Source organism: Tenrec ecaudatus, chromosome 9, assembly GCF_050624435.1.
Source record: "Tenrec ecaudatus isolate mTenEca1 chromosome 9, mTenEca1.hap1, whole genome shotgun sequence".
NCBI classification, from domain to species: domain Eukaryota; kingdom Metazoa; phylum Chordata; class Mammalia; order Afrosoricida; family Tenrecidae; genus Tenrec; species Tenrec ecaudatus.
The window spans coordinates 158,900,316-158,926,480 of NC_134538.1; the positions used below are offsets into that span (position 1 = coordinate 158,900,316).

Consider the following 26,165-nt stretch of genomic DNA (forward strand, 5'->3'; position numbering starts at 1 on the left):
ATTAGCCCCCGGCATCCACCTGCTGATGAATGGAGAAGCCCAGTGTTGCCTATTCATACAGTACACTGACACTCAGCCATAAGTAGGAAAGGCATCCTAATGTATGTGTGCTGCAGCACGGGTGCACCTTAAACACAATGCGCTAAATGAAAGACATCAACCACCGAAGACCATGAATTATGTGCTTCCATTTAGCCGAGATGTGTAAAAAATGCTGTTTCATAGAGACAGAATGGAGATTCATGGATTTCATGGGCCAAGAGCAGGCAAGGGGAGCAGGGATGTCCCACTCTGGGCTGTCATTGTTGTTGTTAGGCGCTTTCAGGCTGACCCTGACTTGGAGCGACCTGATATACACCAGACGGAGACACCAGCAGGAGGGGAGGACAAACCTCTCTGGAGGGGCGATCGAGTCAGGATGCCTGGTGCTGCTGAAGGGCTCCCTCCTGTTTAAGGCCAACTTGGTCTGGTGTGTCTTAAGACTCTGTTTTGCTTGCTCTTATTTTTCCCTAGCACCAGTTAAGCTTTGTATAAACTTACGCAGCTAAGGAGCAGTTTCCCTATGCTCAAAAATTTGTGTGGAAAATGGACTTAAAAAACAATGGAAGGCCAGCAGAATTAACTCCTTGTGCAAGAGCTCCTCAGGAAACTATTTTGCTCTAACCAGTTATCTTAACAATCTGCCCGGGGTGAGGGTGAGCGTGCGGTGGGGAATCTATTTTGTAATCCCTAGGCTCAAACTCACGTCCCCTAACCAGTTGGAGGAACTTCGCATTTCAAAAGAATTCAAGTTAAAGTTTTTCTGACCTAAAACCAGTACATTCACCATCACCGCCAACAGTGAAGGGCTGTGCCCACACTCCTTAGGTCACATCAGCCCTGTAAGACGCTTTAGCTAGGCACAGCCTCCTTTTATCAAGTAAATATGCTATGACCAAGTTGTAACCCACCTGGGAAAAACTCAGGTTTGCCTTCCCGAGCCGCTGACTCAGGAATACCCCGCTTGGTGATATTCTAGATTTTCAGCTACCAAGGGGGTAATTTCCTTCAGCTTTCTGGGTCTCCTTCAAGAAGAATTCCACCACCCTTCCTCCATGTTGATGTGTGGGATCTCACTCCCTCTGCGAAATGGAATTTATTCTCTTCCTGACTTGCGCTGCCTCTTTACTTTCAATAAATCTCTTCATTTTCTTGTAAACGGAGTCTCGGTTGTACATGATACCACCAGTGGGTGGGGAGTTTCTTTGATGGGGGTGAGGTCTGGGTGGATTTTGGGGAGATTTGATAGCCATGATGGTTGTCCAACTTGTAAATGTCACTAAAAACGAACAAAACCTACAAAAGGACCACATTGGATTCTATACGTTGAGACTTGTCCACGGGGAAAAACAGACTTGGTCAAAGGGTCAAATATACTTTTACCATGAGGAATTTTCAGAGCCAATCGTTGTCTCTCCATAAAGCAAGTGAACAATGAGCAGGTGGGTCTAACCCTTGGAGAAGGGTCACACCGGGCACGTGACTGCGTGCTCCCACTGCAGTCGTTGCTTGATTTCTGATGTCCTTTTACCTTGGGGAACAGCCTGATAGTTTGCTGATGGCAGTGCCAACTTTCCTGTTGGTTACGTTGCCCACGTTCACATCGGTCTTTTCTTCCTCCACAGAGTCCTTTGTGGCAGAGTGCCCGGCAATCCCTGAGTCGGAGAGGATAGACTGTGCTCCTGGCCAGGCAGTGACACAGGTCAGAGAACTAGTCTTCCTGCCCTTGGCCTGTTCACCGAGATCCGTCTGCGGGGAGGGGAGAGAAGGAGGGTGGTGATGGAGCGTTTGGGGTCTTTTCTTTCAGCCTTGTTGAAAGAAGCAGTGACATGAATGGCAGTGGGAGAGAGAGGGGAAGATGGAGCTCTCAGATGACCTGTGGGCTCTTGGGGAGGGCGAGGCGCTCCAGGTGTGGTGCAGTTGTCATAGGTGCGGTTCTGAGCAGAGTCATAAAGGGTTAAATGTGTGTGGGCTAGATGGTGTACTCCTTGAGGATAGGGAATGAGTGGCTGAGCCACTTGTAGAACTGAAGCGGCTTGTTCTATTATTTATATTGACATTTATATTATATTGCTGCTGTGTTTGTGACTTGATTCTGATTCTTAGGAACCTCACAGGACAGTGTAGAGCCATGTCCTGGTTCCCTGGAGGGCTGGAATCATTGCTGCTAGATGTCTTTGGATCTGTTTTGACTCACAGCCACCCTGGGTACAGCAGAACGAAACACCACCTGCCACTGCACCATCCACACACCTGTTCCTATGTTTGAGTCCATCAGTGAAGCCACTGTGTCCACCTACCTTCTCTAGGCCCTTCCTCTTTTCCACTGCTTCTCTGCTTCACTAGACCCAATGTCATTCTGCAGGGACTGGCCTCTCCTGATGGCACTGCCAAAGTAAGCGAGATGAAGTCTCTCCATCGTTGTTTCCAAGGAGCATTCTGACTGTACTTCTTCCAGGACATGTTTGTTCTTTTGGCGGTCCCTGGTCAAAATTCTTCCTCAGCACGTGCGATCTTTAGGATACCAAATCATTATGTATCTTCTACTGTGGAACTGTTGACAAACTCACGCCATTGAGTCAATTCTGACTCATAGTGACCCCTCTGTGGAGTTGCTGTGGGTTTGAACTGCCCACCTTTCAGTTAGCACCCAGTCCATTAACATTGTGCCTCTTACACACGCTTATCTTTTGTCTGTGCTTTTGTACATTCACATAAGCTCAGGTACCACTGACATCAGTGGAAATCTGTCTAAACAGAGACTTTTCTATTTTACCCATGTGCATGAGTCACTGTGCTAAATCATTGCTTACCAGTTCATGTACTTGAAGGTCTAGATAAAATTTTTGGGAGACACTACGTTCAATGAGAACCACCGTGTATGAAGTGACAGGTCCCTGTGGGCAAGGAGTCAGAACTGAAAAAGAGGAGTTATATGCAATGGTCATTCGAGGTGATGGCATGTCAAGTTTAGCTCTTTGCGTCCCCAAAAGATGTAGCAAGGAAATGTCAGATGTGGAAAGTCGAGAGACTAAAGAAGGACGATGGTGAGAGTTGTTCTCACACAAATGCAGATTCTGAACACCTGTCAGTTGATAGAGATGCATGAGAAGCCATGACAGTCTCATCCACCACCCATGATATGAATGGAATAAGTTCAGAATTTTCAAGAATAACGGCAGTATTTGTATTTGTCACTTGATAAATTGGATAATTACGTGATGTGATTTTTAAGCCATCATTTTTAATTTTCTAAAATGTTTATTTTAAGATCGTTTTATTGGGGGCTCTTACAATTCATACATCAAGTGTATCAAGCATATTTGCATATATGTTGCCATCATTATTTTCTACACATTTACTTTCTATTTGAGCCCTTGGTATCAGCTCCTCTTTTTACCCTCCCTTCCCACCCTGAACCCTCCGGACCCCTTGAAAATGATAACTTATTATTATTATTATATCTTACACTGTTTGCTGTCTCCTGTTACCCTTACCCCAAGGTTTCTTCCCCCCTCCACTCCCCACCTTCCCTCTGGTATCTCCCCACATTCCTGCTATCGCCATTCCCATTTCTGTTCCTGAGGGATTTATCTGACCTGTATCCCATGTGTTGTGAACTCTTATCTGTACCTGTGCACATGCTGGGGTCATGATAGCAGGGATGAGGAAACTTCAAGGAACCAGAGGAACATTGTGTGTTTCCTGGTTGCTGTACTTCACCCTGGTTGACACATCCCTTCTTTGTGACCCTTTTGTGAAGGGATGTCCCATTGACTACAGATGGGTTTTGGGTCTCTGCTCAGGTCCCTCTCGCTCTCAGCAATATGCTTTTTGTTTCTTTGTTTACTTGGGGTCTTCTGATGCCTTTTACTTGATCCTGGCGACACCTGATGTTCTCACAGGCTGATGTGCTTCTTCCATGTGGGCCTGTTTCTTCTCTGCTAGATGGCCACAGATTTAACTTCAACCATTTAAGACCCCAGATGCTATATCTTTTGATAGCAGGGCACCCTCAACTTTCTTCACCACATTTGCTTGTGCACCCATTTTGTCTTCAGCGATTGTGCCAGGAGGGTGAGCATCACAGAATGCCAGGTTGTTAGAACAAAGTGTTCTTGCATTGAGGGAGGTCTTGAGCAGATGCCCAAAGTCCATCCACTCTCTCAATGTGTTTCCATATAAATATATGTACATAGGTCAATACCTCTATTTTTCTGAATTAAAAGGTTTATTTATATGAGCACACACCTATGTTTATAACTCTATCGATAGCTTTCTTTTCTAGAACTTTCCTCTGTTTCCTTTTACCTCCTCCTGTTCCACCATCATGCTTGCCCTTATTCTGCCTCTTAGTAATTCCTCTCAGCTACATTGATGTTGCTCCAACACCCTCAGGATTTCTACGTCCTCCTCGTTGATTTTAATTCTCTAGTTGTTCCCATGTCTGTGGCGTTTGCTCACTGTTCCCTTCCTCTGCATCCTCCTTCTCCTAAATCCCTCTGGAATCATTGGTACCATTGCTTTCTCCTCCAGCTTGCTTCCCATGCCTATCTTATGTAGGTAGGCAAATCAACAATAACATAAACATTACAAGAAGAAAACAAAAATTGAATAAAAAGAGGGATATATATATCCCTCTTGTATATATATATATATATATATATATTGTATATACAACAAAAAACTCCAAAGCATATATAATTCCAGGTCTGTCTGTTGATCGTTATGACTGTCTCCCCACTGATCCTGGGGGGTTCCAGGAACTGCCCCTCCTAGCCTGAAGTCTATTTTGGGGGCTCCTCAGGGACATTGCGGCTTGGCTTGGCTTCCATTGCTGATCTGTTATGTTCCTTTCTTGGTTCCTCCTCTGTCGGGGGTTCAGACTGGACTCACGCCCCACTGTGTATCCTCTGTATTGTCCTCTGTCATGGTATGCTCCAGCAGGGAATATCATGTTTGAGCTGTTGTTGACCCTACAGTCTTCTAAGTCCCTTGGTAGCTTCCTTTAAGGACATCATCCTTAGGGCTTGGTGTGCCTGTGTGGGGTTGAGAGCCTCACTCTCTCTTTTACCTTCTTGGTTTGCTTTGGTGTGGGGGTAAACTAAGAACTGTATGGTTTGAAGCAAGATGTTCTAAAGATACTCTTCTGTGATTATTTTGCTGCTGAATTATGCATCTGGTTATATCTGTTAAAATCTGTCAGGTTACTTTGGGCCGCTACTCACGTACTCCCTCAATGCAAGAGCACTTTGTTCTAATAACTTGGCATTCCATGAAGCTCACCTTCCAGTCATAATCACCGAAGACAAAATGGGTGCATAAGAAAATGTGGTGAAGAAAGTTGATGGTGCCCGGCTATCAAAAGATATAGAGTCTGGGGTCTTAACGGCTTTAAGTTAAACAAGTGGCCATCTAGCTGAGAAGCAACAAAGCCCACATGGAAGAAGTACACCAGTCTAAGTGATCATGGGGTTTTGATAGGATCAGCTATTAAAGACCCAAAACAAAAAAAAAAATCACAGCATTGTGAATGCAGGGAAGTACGGAGTGGAAACTCAAAGCCCATCTGTAGGCAATTGGATATCCCCTTACAGAAGGATCGCCAGGAGGAGACAAGCTAGTCAGGGTGCAGTATAGCACCGATGAAACATACAACTTTCCTTCTAGTTCTTTAATGCTTCCTGCCCCTGCCCCCACTATCATGACTCCAATTCTACCTTAGCAATCGGCTAGATCAGTACATATGCACAGGTACATATAAGAGCTGGAAACACAGGGAACCCAGGACAGATACACCCCTCAGGACTAATACAGAGAGTATCTATACCAGGAGGGTATGGGGAAGATGGCGGGGAGAAAGGGGAAACTGATCACAATGATCTATATATAATCACCCCCCCAGAGGGAGGACAACAGAAAAGCGGATGAAGGGAGACATCGGTCAGTGTTAAGATATGAAAAAAAATTATAAATTAGCAAAAGTTCGTGATGGAGGGAGGGGACAAATGAGAAGTTGATACCAAAGGCTCAAGTAGAAAGAAAATGTTTTGAAAATGATGATGGCAACAAATGTACAAATGTTCTTGACACATGGATGACTGGATGCATTGTGATAAGAGTTGTATGAACTCTCAATAAAATGATTTTAAAAAAAGAAAGAGAAAACAAGAAGAAATTATGTAAGGTTAAACTTATTGAGAACACAGTGCATGTGAAACTTCTATCTAGGATTACCTTTCCCTCTGTAGGTAGGAACTGGCCCTTATCCACATTCTTGACTTGCCCATAGTGTGCCCAAACCAAACCAAATCAATTGTCTTGGAGTCCATCCCCCAAACACAGCAAAAAGCCAACTCACTGTCACCGAGTCAACTCTGATGCATCGTGACCCTATAGGACAGTTCAAGGGTCCCTGTAGGCTTCCAAAATTGTAACCTTTTACAGGAGTAGAAAACCTGATCTTTCTCTGTGGAGAAACTGGTGGCTTTGAAGTGCTCCTAGCAGCCACAGCATAACTACCACGTCACCAGGAGTCAATCCCAACTCACAATTGAAGTAGAATTATTCTCCTGTGTTTTGGAGAGGAACCGTGTTGCAGGGGCTTTTCAATGGCTGTGAGTTTTCTTCTCAAATGTGTGCCTCTGTAGGATCCTCAATGTTCATGCAGGGAATGGCAATTCCCCCCTCACTCTCATTTCCATGATGGAATGTGGAAGCATCGCACAGCACAATTTACCATGAAGACAGGATAACTGTACTCTCTGAAGCTGTCTGTGGCCATAGACCCAAATCGCACTCACTATCACAACTTTCCCAGAAGAAACCTTTCTTAGGAGGCATTGACTGACACCTCTGTTTCTCTAAGAGCCTAAGATGCATATTGTGTGAGTCAGACACTCAACTACACAACCAGATGACACTCTTCCCTCCTGGAATTTCTCTCACGTTGTTATCAGCCTACATTCAAAGGAAGAGCTTTTCAAAACAACACTAGACACCCTGTTGTATTAATTGCAAAGGCACCGTGGAGGCGATTATTTAAAAAAAATCTTCATTTGGGAGGTGTGAAGGTATGTATTCTTCAGGAAGAGTAAGTAATTATATTTTATGAACACTGTGGACCAAGTATTGTGTAGAATTCCAAAGACTTTAATTACGCCACTTATTCTTGTATTGTACTCTTTGGTTTGCTTGGCAATGCTTTCTTATATATATATTTAAGAACGTGTGTCCTTTGGTGATACAGATAATAGCTATTCATGATGGAAACATCGTGTATCTGGCTGGTGGAATATTTTGTAAGACATTCTGAACTGTCCTTTATCTTTGTTTGTGGATTCTATAATCTTGTTGTAGTTTTAAAACCTTATACAGTGAAGACTAACTGCCTCTTTCTTTAATGTGTCTGGCTTCTCTTTGAATCTTAGAAAGACTCTTAGATACATTCTAAAGCTTGTACTGCTAGCCTGGCTTCATTTCATCCCTTTTAAATGCTTGATCTACACTGATGCATTTTGAGGCAAATAACAGCAAGGAGCCATGGTGGCGCGGTGGGTTACTTGTTGGGCTGATAACCATAAAGTCAGCAGTTTGAAACCACTAGCTGTTCTGTGGGAGAAGGACGAGGCCTTCTACTCCCATAAAGCGGACAGTGTAAGACACCAAATAACAACAATAATAAATAATTGTTCCAGGATTCACAAGGGTGGGAGTGTGGGGAAGGAAGGGGGGAAAGGAGGAGCTGCTACCAAGGGCTCAAGTAGAAAGAAAATGTTTTGGAAATTGGTGGCAACATATGTACAAGTGTGCTTAATACAATTGAATGATGACTTGTCAGCAGATTTATAAGGGCTCTCCAATAAAACGATTAATAAAAAATAAAAATTAAATTAGAGAGTAAAAAGTAATACCAATTTCTATTTAAATATGGGAATTCTATGAAAACCATGGAGCTCTTTTGAATGTTATTCTCCAATGTATTTTATACCCATTATATGCATGTGCACCTATTTACATGAGTGCACGATTTGTGAAAAATAATGTGTTTCTATATGATGATTGTTGCAGGATAAAATATATTAAAACTTTTTTTGTTGCTTAGAACAGAGCTTGACCCTTAGCAATCTTTGACAACTATGTGATCTCTTAAAAATCCCTTTGGATCTTCTGGGTTGAAGGTGGTATGAGACCATTTTGCCGATGAGGAGAACTGGGCTTCACAGAAGACAGGGCACAGAGCTCCTGGGAAAGGGCTTTTGCAGGTTGGATTGTGTGCCAGCTTTCTCTGAGATGGATATCAGTGTGAAGGAAGCAGGGTGTGTGTGTGTGTGTGTATGGGAGGTGCAGGGTGACCACTCTCTGGATCTGCAGATGTGTCGGGGGTCACAATAAAGGAAACAGTGTTGGGCTGAAGGAGAAGTTAAACTGTGAAGCAGTCACAAGAAAGTCTTGAGCTAATCTTATGGGGAGCATAGTGGTGTAGAGGTATTGTTTTAAGTAAGGCAAGTCAACCACAAAGGATAACTATTGTATAATCTCATTCATACGAAATATCTAGAATAGGTAAATGTAAGATTGTTGGCTTTGGGGGACCAAAGACAAGGGAAAAGTGAAAGTCATAATTTAAGAAGCAGTATGTTTCTGTTTTTGATGATGGAAGATTTGGCAAGGGATATTGGTAATGGCTGCATAGTATGATTAACATAATTGATGTCTAAATTGTATATATAAACATTAACTTGGGAAATGTTGTGTTATATATATTTTTTGCAACAACTTTTGAAAACGTGTTTTTGTGGAATAAATTATGCCCCTTTAAAAAAAAGAGCTACAGCCTTAGAAACCCATGGAGCAGTTCTCCTCTGCCCTATAGGATCGCTATGAGTCAGAATTGACTCGATGGCAGAGAATTTTGAATTAGTGACAAATTAATCTAGCATTTTTTTCAGATAGAACATTATTTATCTCAATCCTACTCGTGAAAATAGACCAACAAAAGTAACACATAAAGACATAAATGTATCATTCTTCTATTACCTTGAAATACCAACTATACTTAGGTAGGGTTTTGAACGTCCTGTTTCATTTTGTTTTCTCAGAACTCGATTATTTGTAATTAATCTAAAGTTGACTTATGAGTAAGGTGTGAGGTTGGAGCCCAGACACATATTTCCATCACGAGCTTCCATCATGACTATTGAAATAGCATCTCTCCCCTTCTGTACCTTGTCTATAAATAAGATATCTTTGTATGCGTAGAAATGTTACTCTACTCTATTTTATACCACTATCTACTATCCCTTCTTTTTGCAATATCACACTGCTTTAATTATGATAGCTTTATAATTGGTCTTGTATATGTATAGTCTTATATGTTTCCCAAATCATTCTTAATCTTCTCCATTTTGACCAATCTTATAATCATGGGCCTTCAGATTTGGTTATATGTTTTAGAATCAGTTTGTTAATTGTACAAAACTTTGTGGATACTTATAGTTTTTGGGGTTTTTTTCTGGGTGGGGAGTTGGCTGGCATCTTTTCAAGATGGAATCTTCTGAGCCATAACCATTCTGAGTTTCTCCACTGGTTGAATTTTTTTTTTATTTAGAAATTTTTGTTTTAGGTATTTTGCATATTTTTCACTAGATTTATTCTTATCTATTTGATGTCTTGGTACCATTTAAATAGTAATCTTTACATTTTTCTGTTTATTTATTGGTGGTCGCTAGATTTAAAATTGATGTTTGGATATTGACTTTCTTACCAGTAATCTTCTATAAATATGTTACCAGCAAATGATGACATTTTAATTTTTTTCCCCACTTTTGTCCTTGTCCTTTTTCCGCCATTGTCTTGTAACAGTGGCTTTAGATTTCCCGTTCTTTCAAAAATTTCAATGTCAATTTGAGATATTTGACCTAAAAAGCAATATGCAGCTATGACAGGCTTCCCTCAACTTCACTGCCTTGGTCAATGCCCACTTACAGCGATCCTATAGGACAGGGCAGAACTGCCCCCTGTGAGTTTCTGAGCCCGTAACTCTTCACGAGAGTAGAAAGCCCCATCTTTCTTTCATGGTGCAATTGGTGATTTTGAACTGCTGACCTGTGGTTAGCAGTCTAACACAGCCACGCTGCCATCATGGCACCCTGTGAAAGGCTTAGGGGGATGGAAATTTCTGGAGAATTGATCTTAACTGAACATAAGAAATAATTCTGCTGAGAAATATTAACTGTAACAGTGTTAGTTCCTGTTTGGCAGCTGCGGAGAGCCGGGGGCGGGGGGAGGGGGGAGGTGACTACTCACCCACAGAATGATTCTACTGGAGAAACTGAGCATTGATCAGGAATTGGACTCTTTGAGTCTAATTTTACATCCATCTTAAACTCTTGGATTCTACTTGTCAATAATTTCTAGAAACATCTATTTGGAAGATAGTGGAAAAGTGCTGGGAGAAGTTTGCGTTGAGCAAAGAATGGAGTCAGGGGCTGGTTGTGAGCCCATGTCATCTTCGGGGCTTCGGTGTGTGGGCTGCGGGACATCCTGGTGACGGTGAACAGATGAACCTCCCTGGAAGGAAGTGATGTGGCTTTGAAGGAGCAGGAAGGGCTATGCCTCCAAGGCTTGACCTTTGGCATCTGGGATGCTGGGAATGGCTTAAAACTGAAGGGGGAGGGGGGCAGGGGAGAAGGCAGGTAGCATGCAAAAATGGACAGACTGGGTTTACTTGGCCAGACTGAGTTTCTTGTCTGAGTGCTTGTTTCATAGAGGGCTGCAGACTTTGGAACAATTTATGGCCCCGATACTGGCCTTGGGGACTTGGCAGACCATAGTTTCAGAGTGATCAGAGATACTGCGTGCCTGCCTCAGACTTAGGACACCTGGAATCCAGACACTGTTTATCCACCTTGGAAGCTGCTCTCGCCAGCTGGAGAACACGTGGCAGGAATGCGTTTGCAGCACGACTGCTCTGCGCGCAACAGGCCTGGAACGTTGGTTTACGATGCATCCACGGAGTGGCTTCTGGGAGCAATTGCAGCAGATGGTGGCATCTGGGGTGTCTTGTTGTTCTGTGGCCCTCATGACGGGCTCAAGCATAACAATTGTGAGGATGGCGCAGGAGCAGGCAGTGTTTCATTCTGCTGTAGAGCATCCTTGTGTGTTGGAACCAACTGGAAGGCAGTGTTTCATTCTGTTGTAGAGCGTCCTTGTGTGTTGGAACCAACTGGAAAGCAGTGTTTCATTCTGCTGTAGAGCGTCCTTGTGTGTTGGAACCAACTGGAAGGCAGTGTTTCATTCTGCTGTAGAGAGGGTCCTTGTGTGTTGGAACCAACTGGAAGGCAGTGTTTCATTCTGCTGTAGAGAGGGCCCTTGTGTGTTGGAACCAACTGGAAGGCAGTGTTTCATTCTGCTGTAGAGAGGGTCCTTGTGTGTTGGAACCAACTGGAAGGCAGTGTTTCATTCTGCTGTAGAGAGGGTCCTTGTGTGTTGGAACCAACTGGAAGGCAGTGTTTCATTCTGCTGTAGAGAGGGTCCTTGTGTGTTGGAACCAACTAGAAGGCAGTGTTTCATTCTGCTGTAGAGAGGGTCCTTGTGTGTTGGAACCAACTGGAAGGCAGTGTTTCATTCTGCTGTAGAGAGGGTCCTTGTGTGTTGGAACCAACTGGAAGGCAGTGTTTCATTCTGCTGTAGAGAGGGTCCTTGTGTGTTGGAACCACCCCTACAGTGACATGGCTTTTCCAAATGAGCAGGGACGTGAAATCATCTTTATGTTCCCATACAACCTGTCCTGACCATGTTGTGGGTTCACATAATGACAGTCACTTTAATGTCTGGAAATGTAGAAGAGTCTTTATTCGGTTATAACCAGACTGAGAGAATCTAAAAGCGACTCCTTGATTGCAGTCCTGAGTGGACATTTCTGTTCATTTTTAAAGGCAAAAAAACCCACTTATCATCGGTCTAGGACGTACACAAGCGTGGACAGAGGCAGAAAGCAAAATTAATGTTATTTTTCTTTAGAGTTAGTGAGCATTACAGGATATCGCATTGCTGTAACTTCCTGGTTAATAAAATAGTATAGTGATATCCTGGTTATAACGTCGAAAGGAACCATATTATTAATTACAGTGACCTGATCTTGAGAACAGGAGAGCACACTCTAAAATCAGTCACAAGTGGGGCTTTCCGAGATGGGGGGGGGGGGGAGGCAGGTCATCCGGCGGTCAACAGGATGGCCTTAGAGTGGTCAGTGCTAGTCCGTCTCAAGCACATTCCTTCATCAGGAATGATTCAGACATGAGATTTTGTGCAAGCTATTTGAGTGTTTCCTCTCAACCTCCAGATCCCTCCCCAAGAATCAAACAGCCCGGTAGGCGCTCTACTCTGGGCTTGCCTGTCTGTTTGCTTCCATATGCACCGGCCTGTGCATATGCACATATTGTCCCTGTTTATTTTGTTTAAAAACAGGTTTAACTTTTCTGTGCACATTGTTTGACTATATATGGAGACAGTGTAGTTTATATAGAGAGAGGCCATTTGATTTTGCCAGATCATTGTTTTCTATGAAAAAGATATTGCTTCTGTTCCGATGCTCATGCCGTGTTCTTTTGTTGATGATGTGGTTTATACTGACAATGAAAACCAAACCCACTGCTTTCAGGCAGACTCAGATTCACAATGAGACTCCAAGACAGAGCAGGACTGTCATGTTAGGTTTGGGGGCTGTGGATCTTTACAGAATCAGACTGTCTCTTCTTTTTTCCCCTGGGAGTAGCTGGTGGGCTTAAACTGCGGACCGTTTATTTACCAGCAGAGCTTTTAAACCATTCTACCATTAGGACTCCTTGTACGGTGAAAGGTTTCCTAATTTTTTTTTATCATTTTAGCTCTCACTTGGAAAGCCCCACCTGGGTGTTACACGTGAACTCATTCAGTACATGAATGAGTGCACATTCCAATGTTGGCTAAGATTTTGTCCATTCAACCTTTAGAAATTAAGGTGGCTTTGTCTCCGGTGTCTGACCTTTGACAGTCTACTTAAAGAAACAAAAAAATTGGCACAGTGCGTTAGGCATTGGTCTGCTTAACCACGACTCAAACCAATACCAAACTTACTGCCCGGAGTCAGCCCTGACTCATGGTGACCCGATAGAACAGGGTAGAATTGTCCTTGGGCTTCCAAGACTGTAACAGTTTTATTGGCACATAATTCAAGGTTCAATCATTCAATCATATTGAGGAGAATTGTACGATCATTACTACATACATTTTAGAGCATTCCACTCACACGCCCCGGTGGTTAAATCTCCTTTAAAATGAGTTGTTCAATCCCAATCTATTCTACTCTTCCCGTCCCCATCCTGTCTTCATTGTTCATCCCCCCCAAATCCCCTTTCCTTCCCTTTCACCCACCCTAACCCCTGCATGCCCTATAACACATTGTATCAGTTATTGTCAGTATGCAGCCATGCATTTACAGCTGGGAAACCCAACAGAAAACTATAAAAAACAAAATCGCACTAAGGTGGTAAGGATACAATCATAATAGTATAAAGGCAAAAATGCAAATAATACATCAGAAAGAAAAGATCCCCATCAACATTCAAAACCCCAGGGAAGAAAGTTCTGCCACGGAACCAGTAAGAGATACTTGCACCCAGAAACAAATTCAGGTCATATCTACAGGGAGGTCATCTGGCCAAGTATTGAGTTCTACCTGACATAATCAGGATTACACTGGTCTCTGCCGAATGGTAAGGCTGTTTGAGACTTGCCTGTGGCTAGAGCAGATCTGCCAGAAGCTCGGTCTGACCAGATCCTCTGCAGATGGGTTGGATTCTAGGCTCCCACTGTCCTCCATAGCCCTCCACAAATAGGGTACTCATATTTTAGCTCTGATGATTTTTCTCTTCACCATATTCGAATGTTATAATTGGCATCTTTGGATCACCCAAGCTGGTGTGCTTCTTCTGTGTGGACTTAGAGACTGTAACTCCTTAGGGGAGTAGAAAGCCCGTCTTTCTCCCGAGAAGATGGCTGGTAGTTTTGAACTGCTCACCATTTGGCTAGCAGATCAACTCATACCCATCATGCCACCAGGGGTCCCACAACTGGCTGCTTCCAAACCACCGGCCACTCCTCAGGAGAAGGACGAGGCTGGCTGCTCCCATACAGGTTTCCAGCCTGGGAAATTGGAAGGAGCGGTTCTTCTCTGCCCTGTAAGGTTGCTATGAGGTGGAATCCACTTGGTGGCAGCAGGTTTCTATATGTGCCTTTTAAATGAAGTCAGCCTAGACATTTTGCTCGTTTATTTGGGCTCTCCGAGGCTTCCTTATTATGATTGCTCTAGGATCATAAAATACACAGGAAAGTTCCAACCCTTGTCTATGTTCTGAAAATTCTACAAACGAGGATGCCATTCTGGTTCTTGAAGATAAGGCCCAGTGTCATCATTCTGACTGCATCTCAAAGTTCTCCAGTGGCTACTGATCGTTTCAGGGTTTCATCTCTTCTGAGCCAATACCGATATCTTCGTTTTGTACTGGGTAAAGAGTCAATGGACTCAGGGTTTCACATTCATTTTTAAGTGTCTGTGGAAACAACTCTTCCACTTTTCCGTGTATGTCGAAAGCGATCTTCTATGTCTGCTTTTGTTCCTGCTCTTGTCTGTCTCCTCCTCCTCTTGTCAACTAGCACTTGATACAGTGTTTCTAGTTCCTTGATTGTTATGATGATTATTATTTGATAGTGATGTTCTGCCTCAGCTACCCAGCTCAGGGACTGCTATAGGTCTTCATCTGTTTTTGAGCACCCCATCACCAGCAACTAGTGCCACGATCATCATAATAAACAAACAAAAAAGAGGAAAAGGTCCATGAATTGACTTTAACGCAGCGGACAGAGAGGGCCTGCCCCACTGGGTCTTCAGGGCTATAAGCTTTACGGAATCAGATGGCCACCTCTCTCCCGTGGAGCTGGCAGATTCAAGCCACTGACCTTTCAACAAGCAGCTGAGCTCTCTTTACCCACTGACCACTGTGCCAACATGGCTCCTTGGACTATACCAGGAGCCTCATCACTATTTTGACTTGATGAATATAGATATTTGCTTCTTATCTTTCATTAGTTGCTACTTTTCATCATTTTTTTCATGTACTTTTTTTGTGAGTTTATTTTGTTCTTTTCTAGTGTCTTGAATTTTATAATTAAAATGAGAACAAACAAATCAAGTCCTTAAGTCTGATATTAGCCCATATGTCCTATACCAGTCTGTAACTTCCTCTTCAGTCTCACACAACACATGCAATGATGTACAGGAAGATCACAGGTCAGTGGGTGGAAAGTCTTTTGGCTCCAGTGGCAGTGGAAGCATCTCAGTCCTGGTGTGGGTCTCCTCGTGGCTCCTCCAGCTCTAAGGCCCTGTCTGCCATCAGCATAGCTCCATGTGGCTTGTCAAAGGAATGTGTCACAGGGAGGTGTACCAGAGTTTCCAGAATCCTCAGGAGAAGGTTGTCCCCACACATAGGCTTCATTGGCTATGGCCTGATTGACAGGCTAGACTGTACCCCTTCGCAAGTTTACACCAGATCATGTAACCACCACACAAACGAACACATAAAAAACAAAATCCTCCAACTCCACAAACACAGCCTTTGAGTAAATTCTGACTCCTCGTAGCCTTTAGGAAAGAGAACTGGTCTCTGAGACTGTGAACCACGATGGGAGTGGACAGCCAGCCTCCTCTTTCTCCCCAGGGACAGTTGGGGGTCTAAACAGATCACCTTGTAGTCAGCAGCCCAATGCCCAGCCCTCAGTGCTCCTGGGGATCCTTGAATTGAATACTTAATTCATTCCATTGCGTGTCCTCCCTTGGGATTCGTGGTTGAACGTTGCAATTTGAATCCGGTGGTATCAGTCATCTTTCCTCTCACACATTCCATTGCTTTATCTTTGGGGATAATCCTACACTTGATTGGGAAAATCAAACACATTTTTGGTCCTGCTACTTCTCTCTTTGCATGTTTCCATTTCATGACTCAGTCCAGAAAGCAAGGCCTTTTAGATCTCTTTGTTCAAAATCTTAACTTTTGATTTTTCTCATGGCATTTCCTTTTATGGAAACAATGGTTTTGTGCCGTTTCTGAAGATAATATTCATGTTTGTCTTGGGTTCTCGCCATGTTTTGTCTTCCCCCCCCTTTTTTTTCTTTTCTTTTCTTTCTTTCTTTCTTTATTTTTAAACATTTTATTAAGGACTCATACAACTCTTATCACAATCCATACATATACATACATCAATTGTATAAAGCACATCTGCACATTCCCTGCCCCAATCATTCTTGAAGCATTTGCTCTCCACTTAAGCCCTTTGCATCAGGTTCTCTTTTTTTTCCCCCTCCCTCCCCGCTCCCCCCTCCCTCATGTGCCCTTGGCAATTTATACATTGTTATTTTGTCATATCTTGCCCTGTCTTTTAACTGTTCCCACCAACTTATTTCTTCTGTTGGCTACGTTTGATGCCTTTCGGTCAGGGCGGGTCTCTGGAAAGGGTTTGGGGTTCTTTACCTCCATCTTGGATTTAAGTGCTATTTGAATACGATAAGGCTGCCTGTTCTTTTTAAGTCGGCTACACTGGGTATTTACAGGCGAAGCAAGTGTTTTGAGAATGATGATGGAAGCAAATGTACCGGAGTGCTTGACACAATGGATACGAGCGTTATCCATTGAGTGGTACGAGCCCCCAATACAATGATTTAATGAAAAAAGAGAGCGTGAAGGACCGTGGGTGGGAATAGAGGCACCTGTCTTTGGAGAGGGAGGGCCCTGGCCCTGCTTGTCTTTAGCTGGGCCATTAGCAGCGTCTTGGCCGTCAGCACTTCTCAAGAGCTAAGTAGCAGTCACAAACAGCTTGAGGTTGGCCAGATGAATGCTCATAGCTCACCTTCCCAGTGAACCACCCCAAGCTATGACCCAGGCTCTTCTCTGGTTCTTCTACACACCAGCCCTGGGATGCGGATGCTAGTATTCTCTTCCTGTGTTTTAGGCTGTGGACATATTATTTCCCTGAGATAGAGTCTATTTTCTCTCACTCAGACATTGCCTAACAGATCTGGCTGAGTGATCGTCAATTAATATGGGACTTATGCCATAATTCCTTATGTGATATACTATAATCCTGGTTATATTGCAGCCTGTGGTTGGAGTCCAATTTTGGAGGACATTCTCTACTCCACTAATGGGCAGAAGTAGGGTGGGAATAAGACCCCACCTTAGTAGAGGGTGTGAGTCAAGCCACACTCTTTTTTTCCTTGGGGGTATCTTTTACTTTACCTTAGTAGAGGGTGTGACTTTTCCATTGATTATATATATATATATATATATATATATATAAATAACCATACTAGAAGCAAGAAGAGCCTGCATTGACGTTTGTACATTTTTAATGTCAGCTTCTGGACCCTGCACTTGGCTGATGTGGCAGTTATATAATCTGTCAATTTGTGAAGGGGTGGAGTCTAGCCTGTCAAGCAGGTCCCAGTTTGATGACATAATTTGGAGATGAGATGGAGATAATTAGCTCACTGGAGGCCAGGCACACTGTCTCTCTCCCTGTGAGACATTCCTGTTGACAAGCCACATGGAGCTGTGCTGATGACAGCCAGAGCCTTGGATCTGGAGGAGCCACGTGGAGACCCACGCCAGCATTAAGATGCTTCCACTGCCATTGGATCCACAAGACTTTCCACCCACTGGCCTGTGATCTTCCTGTACTCAGTGTCATTGTAGGTGTTGCGTGAGTCTGAAGAGGAATTTACAAACTGGTATTGGACAGATGGGCTAATATTGGACTTATGGACTTGATCTGGACTGGGCTGGGATGTTTTCTTTTTTTAAACATTTTATTAGGGGCTCATACAACTTTTATCACAATCCATGCATATACATACATCAATTGTATAAAGCACATCTGTACATTCTTTTCCCTAATCATTTTCTTTTCTTCTTTTTTTTTTTTTTTACATTTTATTAGGGGGTCATACAACTCTTATCACAATCCACATATATACATACATCAATTGTATAAAGCACATCCGTACATTCTTTCTTAACATACAATTACTCTTTTATATAAAGCTCGTTCGTATACACATATGAATCTGTTTCTCTAGTCAAGCCAAGCTTCTGCTTGACCTTTGGATTTTGAACTGAACAGCACCCCCAACCTGTGAGACATTTCTGCAAATTTTCCTGAGTTTACATTGGACGTTGCAGTAAATTGACGAACCCAGGAACAAGAAGGCATATACTCAAGGAAATAAGATATTTGGGACATCTTTAATCTCTACCTCCTCGGGATTAGTCTGGCATTAATTCTTCTAAAAGAAAAAATTACCACGTTGGGTTTCCATCTGGCATTCTTTCTGCTTCTTTTGAATGAATTTCCAATTTTTTTCTCAGTGACAGAAATGTCAAATTACACAGATTTAGTTGGGAGAAGAGGATACTTGTAATCATTCCTGCCTATGATCCAATCTGCCACTTATTTCATTTCTCTTAACTGAATAATTTTTATACCAGTTAATTTCATGACGTTTTCAGAATCTTTAGAACATATATTTTATCATCTGGTAATAAAATTCTCCACACATCAAACCATTCCAAGAAGTCACACACCATTGTCATTTATTTTTACTTTATAGATAGTGTGCATTTTTGGTCACCCTCTCTCCTAAAGAAAACCAAAATCCTCACAACTAGACTCATGGAAAAAAATCAAGATAAACACAGAAAAGATAGGAGTAGTCAAGGGTTTTTTATGTGGATCCATGACCAAGGTTCCTGGAAGTACCAGCCAAGAGACCTGTGAGTGTGTTGCATCGGGAACATCTGCCGCACAAGGTCTCTCTAAAGCACTGAAGAGAAAGGGTGTCATCTGGAGGACCAAGGTGCTCCTGAGCAAAACTGTTCATGTCAATCTTCTCATATGCGTGTGGAAGCTGGAAGATGCATAAAGAAGACCACAGGAGAATCGATACATTTGAATTACAGTGCCGGGGAGGAATATCGAATATACATGGATTGACAAAAGAACAAACAAATCTGTCTGGAAAGAAATATAGGCAGAAAGTGCCTAGAAGTGAGAATGGTAGGACTTTGTCTCAGGTGCTTCGGCCATGTTGTCAGGAGAGAGCAGTCTTAGAGAAGGACAGTACACTTGGTGAAGTAGCAAAAAGAGTGAGAAAGAGCACGACCCTCATGAGGCAGATTGACACAGGGATTGCAACAATGGACTCAAACATAAGAACCACTGGGAGACCGCCCTGGGACCGGGCGGTGTTTCGTTCTATTGTATATGGGGTCACTATGCGTTCTAATCAACTCGGTGGATTTTAATTTTGGAATAACATGTGAATAAGGAGCTCTAGTGGCTTGCTGCTTGAACACGCAACCACTAACTGAAAGGATGGCTGGTCCAGTCCCGCCACCCCTTCCCCCCTTCCCAATGGCCCTATGGGACACAGGACCTGGTGATCTGCTTCCATCAAGGTTGAGAGCCTTAGAACCCCCAAGGCGGGAGTTCTCCTGTGTTAGGCTCTGATAGTGTGGTGGTGGGTTCCCAGTTAGGCTACCAATTGCAAGGTCAGCAGTTGGGCACCCCATGATGCCCTGTGGGAGAAAGATGAGGCTTTCTACTTCTGTAAAAATCCAGTCCCAGAAACCAGAAGGGGCAATTCTACCCTGTCCTGTAAGGTCTCTATGAGTTGGAATTGACCTGATGGCAGTGAGTCTTATTTTTTTCTGTGATTTAAACTTGACCCATCCACATATCACAGTGACTCGTGACGTGGAACATGTTTCCGAGGGTTCGTTTGCATCTATGTTTCTTCGGCGGGGTACCTCTTCAGATCTGTTACCCACTTTGTAAGCTGGTAGTTTGGTTGCATTCCAAGAGGTTGTTTTAGGTGGTATATTTTGGATACATATCCTGTACAGGTGCATGATTGATGAGATTCTATACTCACTTGTGACTCGTCTTTTCCTTCTCTTAAAATTTCTCTTATTTTACAAAAATACAAACAAAGAGAAAATATATTTTCTCTTTGCTGTGTTGTTAGAAACACCATGAGTCTGGTGTGGGATGAAGTATAATGTCCTTGGCCAGGTACTGAGGTCATGGATGGCCCAAGCACCCTGTCTGTCTCTCTGGACATGCCAGTCCTCCTCAATGCCCTTGGCTCACTGAGCTGGGGGTTTCCAGAGCATGGCATGGATGTTCCTTGCATGGCTGCATCTTTGCCTGAGTATCCCCTTGCCCTCACCTTTATCTGCCCAACCCTCTCAGGGCTCTCGGGTGGGGGGGCATCTTCTGTTTCACTGGGAGCTCTTCTACCCACCCCAGCCTGCCCCACGGGGCACCATGTCGCTGTGTTCACCCTGTTACACGGCTCATCTCTGTACTGTGGCTGCGTGCTCATGATCCAGATTTGCTAAAAGACTTTGAATGGGTGGCGCTCTTCTTTGCATGACCAGTCCTTTGCCTGGAAAATAATTTTAAAAACCTCTATTGGACAACTGGTTACACGTGTGTAGAAACAAAGAACCAATACATGGCCAATCTTACACCCCTCTTGAAATGAGAAAGGCTGTGAAGAAAGACATTCTGTCCTTCCCTAATTTTCCACGGTGTTTTTGTTTTGTCTTGTCATAGGAGGTCTGTAGCTGGAGTATGCGGTGCTGCTGGAATCCTGTGGCAAATACCAAAGTCCCCTGGTGTTTCTTCCCCAAGAACTGGGGCTACAGAGTCCACAATGGCCCCACCAACACCAGCAAGGGTGAGCGCCGAGGCTGTGGTGTGGCCCCAGGAAACAACTCACTATGGCCAAGAAACTAATAGCAGCTCTTCCCCCCACCACCCACTCCCTCCTTAGGGTTTACTGCCCTGTTGCAGAGACTCCAGTCCCCAACGCTGTTCGGAAACGATGTTCCCAACACTGTCTTCACGGCCGAGTATCAGACATCCAATCGCTTCCATTTCAAGGTCGGTCTGGTCGCTACCCCTGTGCACGGCTGTGAAGACAACAGAGCCTCCCCTGGGTTCAGGTCTCTCTCCTGCAGACCTAGGGGTGGGGTGGGGGTGACAAGGGACAGGACTCAGCACTTCTGCTCAGGAATCTCCGACTCCATCCTTGGTTGACTGTGATTTGATGGGGGATGCATGATTAGCTCATTTCTGCTCACAACTCGGGATCCACCAGACTAGAATTAGAGGCTGTTCTTTGGGGCTATCTGGTTTTGTCTGGAATTGTCCCCTCTCTTTTTCAGATTACTGATTCCAGTAACAAGCGATACGAAGTCCCACATAAAAATATCAATTCACTGGCTCAGACGGCTAACATCTCCAGTTTCAGCTACCACATCGCAGTTGTGAACGAACCCTTCAGCGTCAAAATAACGAGGACAAGCAACGGAAAAGTCTTGTGAGGTTCCCTTTATGCATCTTTGAATATAAAAATAAGCCCCCCAATTGAAAAAAATTGCTCTCAAGTGGGTCCGAACTCACAGTGACAGCAGAGGACAGAGTAGAAGTGTGCTGTGGGGCTCCCAGGCTGCCCTCCTTGTGGAGACAGACAGACTGCCGCACGTTCCTCCCACAGCGTGGCGGGTGGGCTCCCTGGCGACCTTTCAGTGAGCAGCTCCATGCCCAACCACCACACCTCCAGGGTGCCTTGTGTCTGGGCAAGCACAGTGCCAATCTCTCTAATTCTAAATTCCTGGCGGTGGACAGTGAGGTTTAAGCATGACTCAGGGGAAATATTTGGACCTCAGAACCATGGCACAGTTCTTACGGCTGACCTGTCAGCACTACAGTACAAAGACTCTCCCCATCTAATGTGTGAGTTTGCTGCGTTGTTCAGATGTGCTTCTGGTTCGCATACATCACAGACAGGGATTCTGCTAATCCAAAGTAATAGTTGCAATGGGACTCACTTTCATGGGTTCTAACTCCCAACGATCATTTCCAGAGAAACTTCTCATCAAATACTCAACAAGATTTTGAGCCTAAATCACAAATCACCCTGGAGAAAATACAAGTCTGACTGTCAATTTAACCTGTCTTCAGATCCTGGGCTAGAAAATCATCAATTGAGTGATGATATTAGGCAAGATTCCCAGCCTCCCTGTTACCTGGCCCAGCCTCCCTGTTACCTGGCCCATAGAGAGGGGATCATGATGTGTACCTCAGAGACGATTCATTAGTCCCTGTTGCGGTTGACTAATTTTGAGCGGATGATATCCCTAGGGTGCAGAGTAGAACTGATCCATCGGGTTTTCAAGATGTGATCTTTCTGATGGCAATCACCAGGTTCGCCTTCTGAAGTTCCCCCAAAGACATCACATCTCTAAGGCATGCAAAGCAGTGTCTGCCAAGCAGTGGATGTACAGGGAATGGAACCTCATGCTTACACTCTTATCCCAAATCATCCCCCTTGAGTTTCTGGTACCCAGTCCTTGCAGTGTCCCCCCCCCACCCAGAATTCAGGAATCAGAGTTAACTTTCAGGACCTCAGAGGCCGCCCGAGAGCTGATGGGAACACCTGGAACATGTGGCCTCTGAGTGTAGGTGGAAAGGTGCAACTTGGCAGAAAGCGCCATTGGCTGACTCTCTCTTCCCGTGGTGCAGGTTGGACTCGAGCATTGGTCCCCTCCAGTTTGCCCAGCAGTACCTTCAGCTGTCTTTCCGCCTGCCCAGTATGAACGTGTACGGGCTGGGGGAACATGTGCACCAGCAGTACCGCCATGACATGAACTGGAAGACCTGGCCCATTTTCACTCGGGATGCCGCCCCCGTAGAGGTGAGGCTCCCTTTCCAATCCTTGCTCCTCAGGATCAGGAGTACCTTCCTTCATTTCCAGAAAGTTCTGTCTAGAGGACATGCTGCTATATGATACTGTGCCCAAATCTAAATCTGCTTGAATTGAAAAGTACTTGTTCTTGAGGTCTATAAACATACAATAACAAATAACGTCCGTCGAAAATAGGACTTTTAAGGGAACATGTTGTTGTTAGTGCTGTTCGTTTGGACTCACAGTGACCCAATGTCCATCATGTGAAAGCACCACCCAATCATGCATCCTCCTCACAATCTGCTGCATCCATTGTGTCAATCCATCTCATTGAGAGTTTTCCTCTTCTCTGCACTCCAAGCATGGCGTCTTTCTCGGGGAACTGGTCCCTTTTGGTAACATGTCCAGAGTACATGTGTTGCAGGTTCAAATAAATGACCGCCACTATAATGTCTTGCTAATTTAGAAGAGCCTTTATTTTTTCTAATCAAGCTGTTAGAATCTAAAAGCGATTCTTTGACTGCAGTCCCGAGTGGACATTTCAGTCCATATTAAAAGGCAAAAACTCATTTATCATTTGTCTAGGACTTAAGCAAGCAGTAGCAGAAGCAGAAAGCAAAAATAATGTTCTCATTCTTCAGTTAATGACCATTACAGGGTGCGGCATTGATAAAAAACATCCTGTATAATAAAATAAAAATAGTAATATCCTGGTTACAACATCACAAGGAACAATATTATTAATTACAATATTCTGATCTGGAGAACTTAAGAATACATTCTAAATTCAATCACTAGTGGGCCTTTCCAAGATGAGAGGGGGAAGGAGGCAAGTCATTCAGCAGTCAACAGGATGGTGTTGCAAGGGCTAGTGCTAGTCTGTCTCAAATGAGATGAAGTGTCTTCAACCTTGCTTCTAAGGAGCATTCTGGCTGTACTTCTTCCAAGACAGATTTGTCTGTTCCTCTCATGGCCCATGTGTAATTAGTGGTTTTTGTCAACATCACCCTGTTAAGCCATAGATTATTCTTCTTTCTTATTTGACATTCAGTTTTTTCATGCATATGAGGGGATTGAAAATACCATGTTTCACGTTAGGTGCCCCTTAGTCTTCGGTGTCACATCGTTTCTTCTGAATATGGTGTAAGGTTCTATGCAGCAGATCTGACCAATGCACATGACGTTTGATTTTCTCATGGCTGCTTTCACAGACACTAAGTAGTTTCTTTCTTTTTACTTTTTAATCCAGCATAGGCAGTACTCATGAAAAACACAATCGAAATATAGTTCAAGACCCTCCCCTCACTGACATTGAGTTAATTCTGACTACATATATGCATACATACACACACACACACACACACACACACACGCACACACACAAAGCGATACACTCCCCAAACTGGAATTGCACTGGGCAGAGCAGAGCTTCCTCAGTATGCATTTTTCCCTGTTGGGCAAGCATTGAACAACTCGCTCCGAGTTAGTGCACCCAGTGGCATTGCCTTGGAAGGTTCTCTTTGGTCGGTGAATTTTTTTGTAAAAGCAGTTTTGTTCAAACATCTCCTTTCTGTGATGGCTGGTTTAAGAGAACAGTGTGTGGCTATGAAACTGTTTCCTGCTCTGGAAAAATGCCGTAGAAACTGTTGTGATGTTCAACACAGATGACAAGGACAGCGCTATGGGAAATACTCAAGTGTATGAGTGGTTTTCTCCTTTCATAAAAGGTGAAATGTCGATTGACGACAAACCTCATTCTGGATGTTTGCTAACTTCCCAAATGGATGAAAATGTTGACTCATAGCTCATTTGGAGTTTGTTCCACCAGGCCAGACTGTTAATCAAGCTTTCTATTTATGGGTTCTGAAAAGATTGCATTAGAGCGTGTGCCAAAAAAGGCCTGATTTGTGGCAGATTGGAGACTGGTTTTGCCACCACGACAATGTATTGCTCACACAGCCATCTCAGTGAGCCAGTTTTTGGCAAAAAACCATCATGCCTCTATTGCTCCACGCACCTTATTCACCTGACCTTGCTCCGTGCAACTTCTTTTTGTTTCCACGAATGAAGAGGGACATGAAAGGACACTGATTTGGTGATGTAGGAGAGGTGGAAAAAAAAATAGGGAGGTGCTGTCAGCCATCCAGATGAGTTTGAAAACTGTTTCCTAGGATAGAATCGCAGATTTGACCAATGTATTAAGTGTAATAGAGAGTACTTTGAAGGTGATAAAGCTGTTTTCTCAGAAACCCTCCTGACACAATTGCTGAAGACAAATGTGTGCATAAACAAGTGTGTTGAAGAAAGCTGATGGTGCCAAGCTAGCAAAAGATATAGCGTCTGGGGTCTTAAAGGCTTGAAGGTAAACAAGCAGTCATCTAGCTCAGAAGCAACAAAGTCCATATGGAAGAAGCACATCAGCCTGTGTGATTATGAGGTATCGATGAACTCAGGTATCAGGCATCAAAGAACAAAAAATCATATCATTGTGAATGACAGGGAGTGCATATTTGGGACCCAAAGCCCATCTGTAGGCAACTGGACATCCTCTTACAAAAGGGTCTCAGGGAGGCGATGAGCCAGTCAGGGTGCAGTGTAGCAATGATGAAACATACAATTTTCCTCTAGTTCTTAAGTGTTTCCTCCCCCCACCTCACGCCCATTATCATGATCCCAATTCTACCTTACAAATTGGGCTAGACAAGAGGATGTACCCTGGTAGAGATAGGAATTGGAAACACAGGGAATCCAGGGCAAATGATCCCTTCAGGACCAGTGGTGTGAGTGTCAATACAGGGAGGGTGGGTTGGAAAGGGGGAACCGATTACAAGGATCTACATATAACTCCATCTCTGGGGGATGGACAACAGAAAAGTGGGTGAAGGGAGATGTTGGGCAGTGTAAGATATGACATAATAATAATTTATAAATTATCAAGGGTTCATGAGGGAGTGGGGAGGGAGGAGGAAAATGAGGAGCTGATACCAAGGGCTCAAGTAGAAAGAAAATGTTTAGAGAATAATGATGGCAACAAACGTGCTTGACACAATGGATGGATGGATGGATTGTGGTAAGAGCTGTATGAGCCTCCAATGAAATGATTTAGCAAAAATGATAGCCAAGTGATTGTACAACTCATTTTAAAGGCAATTTAACCATTTGGGGTATTCTTAAATTGTTATGGTAATTATTGTATTATTTTTCTTGATATGATTAAACTATTGAATTGTATGCCATGTAAATTATATGTCACTAAAACTGTTAATAAAAAATACAT

General features: G+C 43.7%; 1 protein-coding gene across 1 annotated transcript in view; it reads left to right on the plus strand.

Moving 5' to 3' along the window:
• MGAM2 (maltase-glucoamylase 2 (putative)) overlaps positions 1–26,165 on the plus strand; it is a 96,629-nt gene that overhangs the window by 2,124 nt on the left and 68,340 nt on the right. Inside the window, exons 3-7 of the mRNA XM_075557418.1 lie at positions 1,667–1,741; positions 20,752–20,875; positions 20,972–21,081; positions 21,366–21,520; positions 22,726–22,897. Of these exons, the coding sequence (XP_075413533.1) occupies positions 1,667–1,741; positions 20,752–20,875; positions 20,972–21,081; positions 21,366–21,520; positions 22,726–22,897 (636 nt within the window). The remainder of the gene's footprint in view (positions 1–1,666; positions 1,742–20,751; positions 20,876–20,971; positions 21,082–21,365; positions 21,521–22,725; positions 22,898–26,165) is intronic.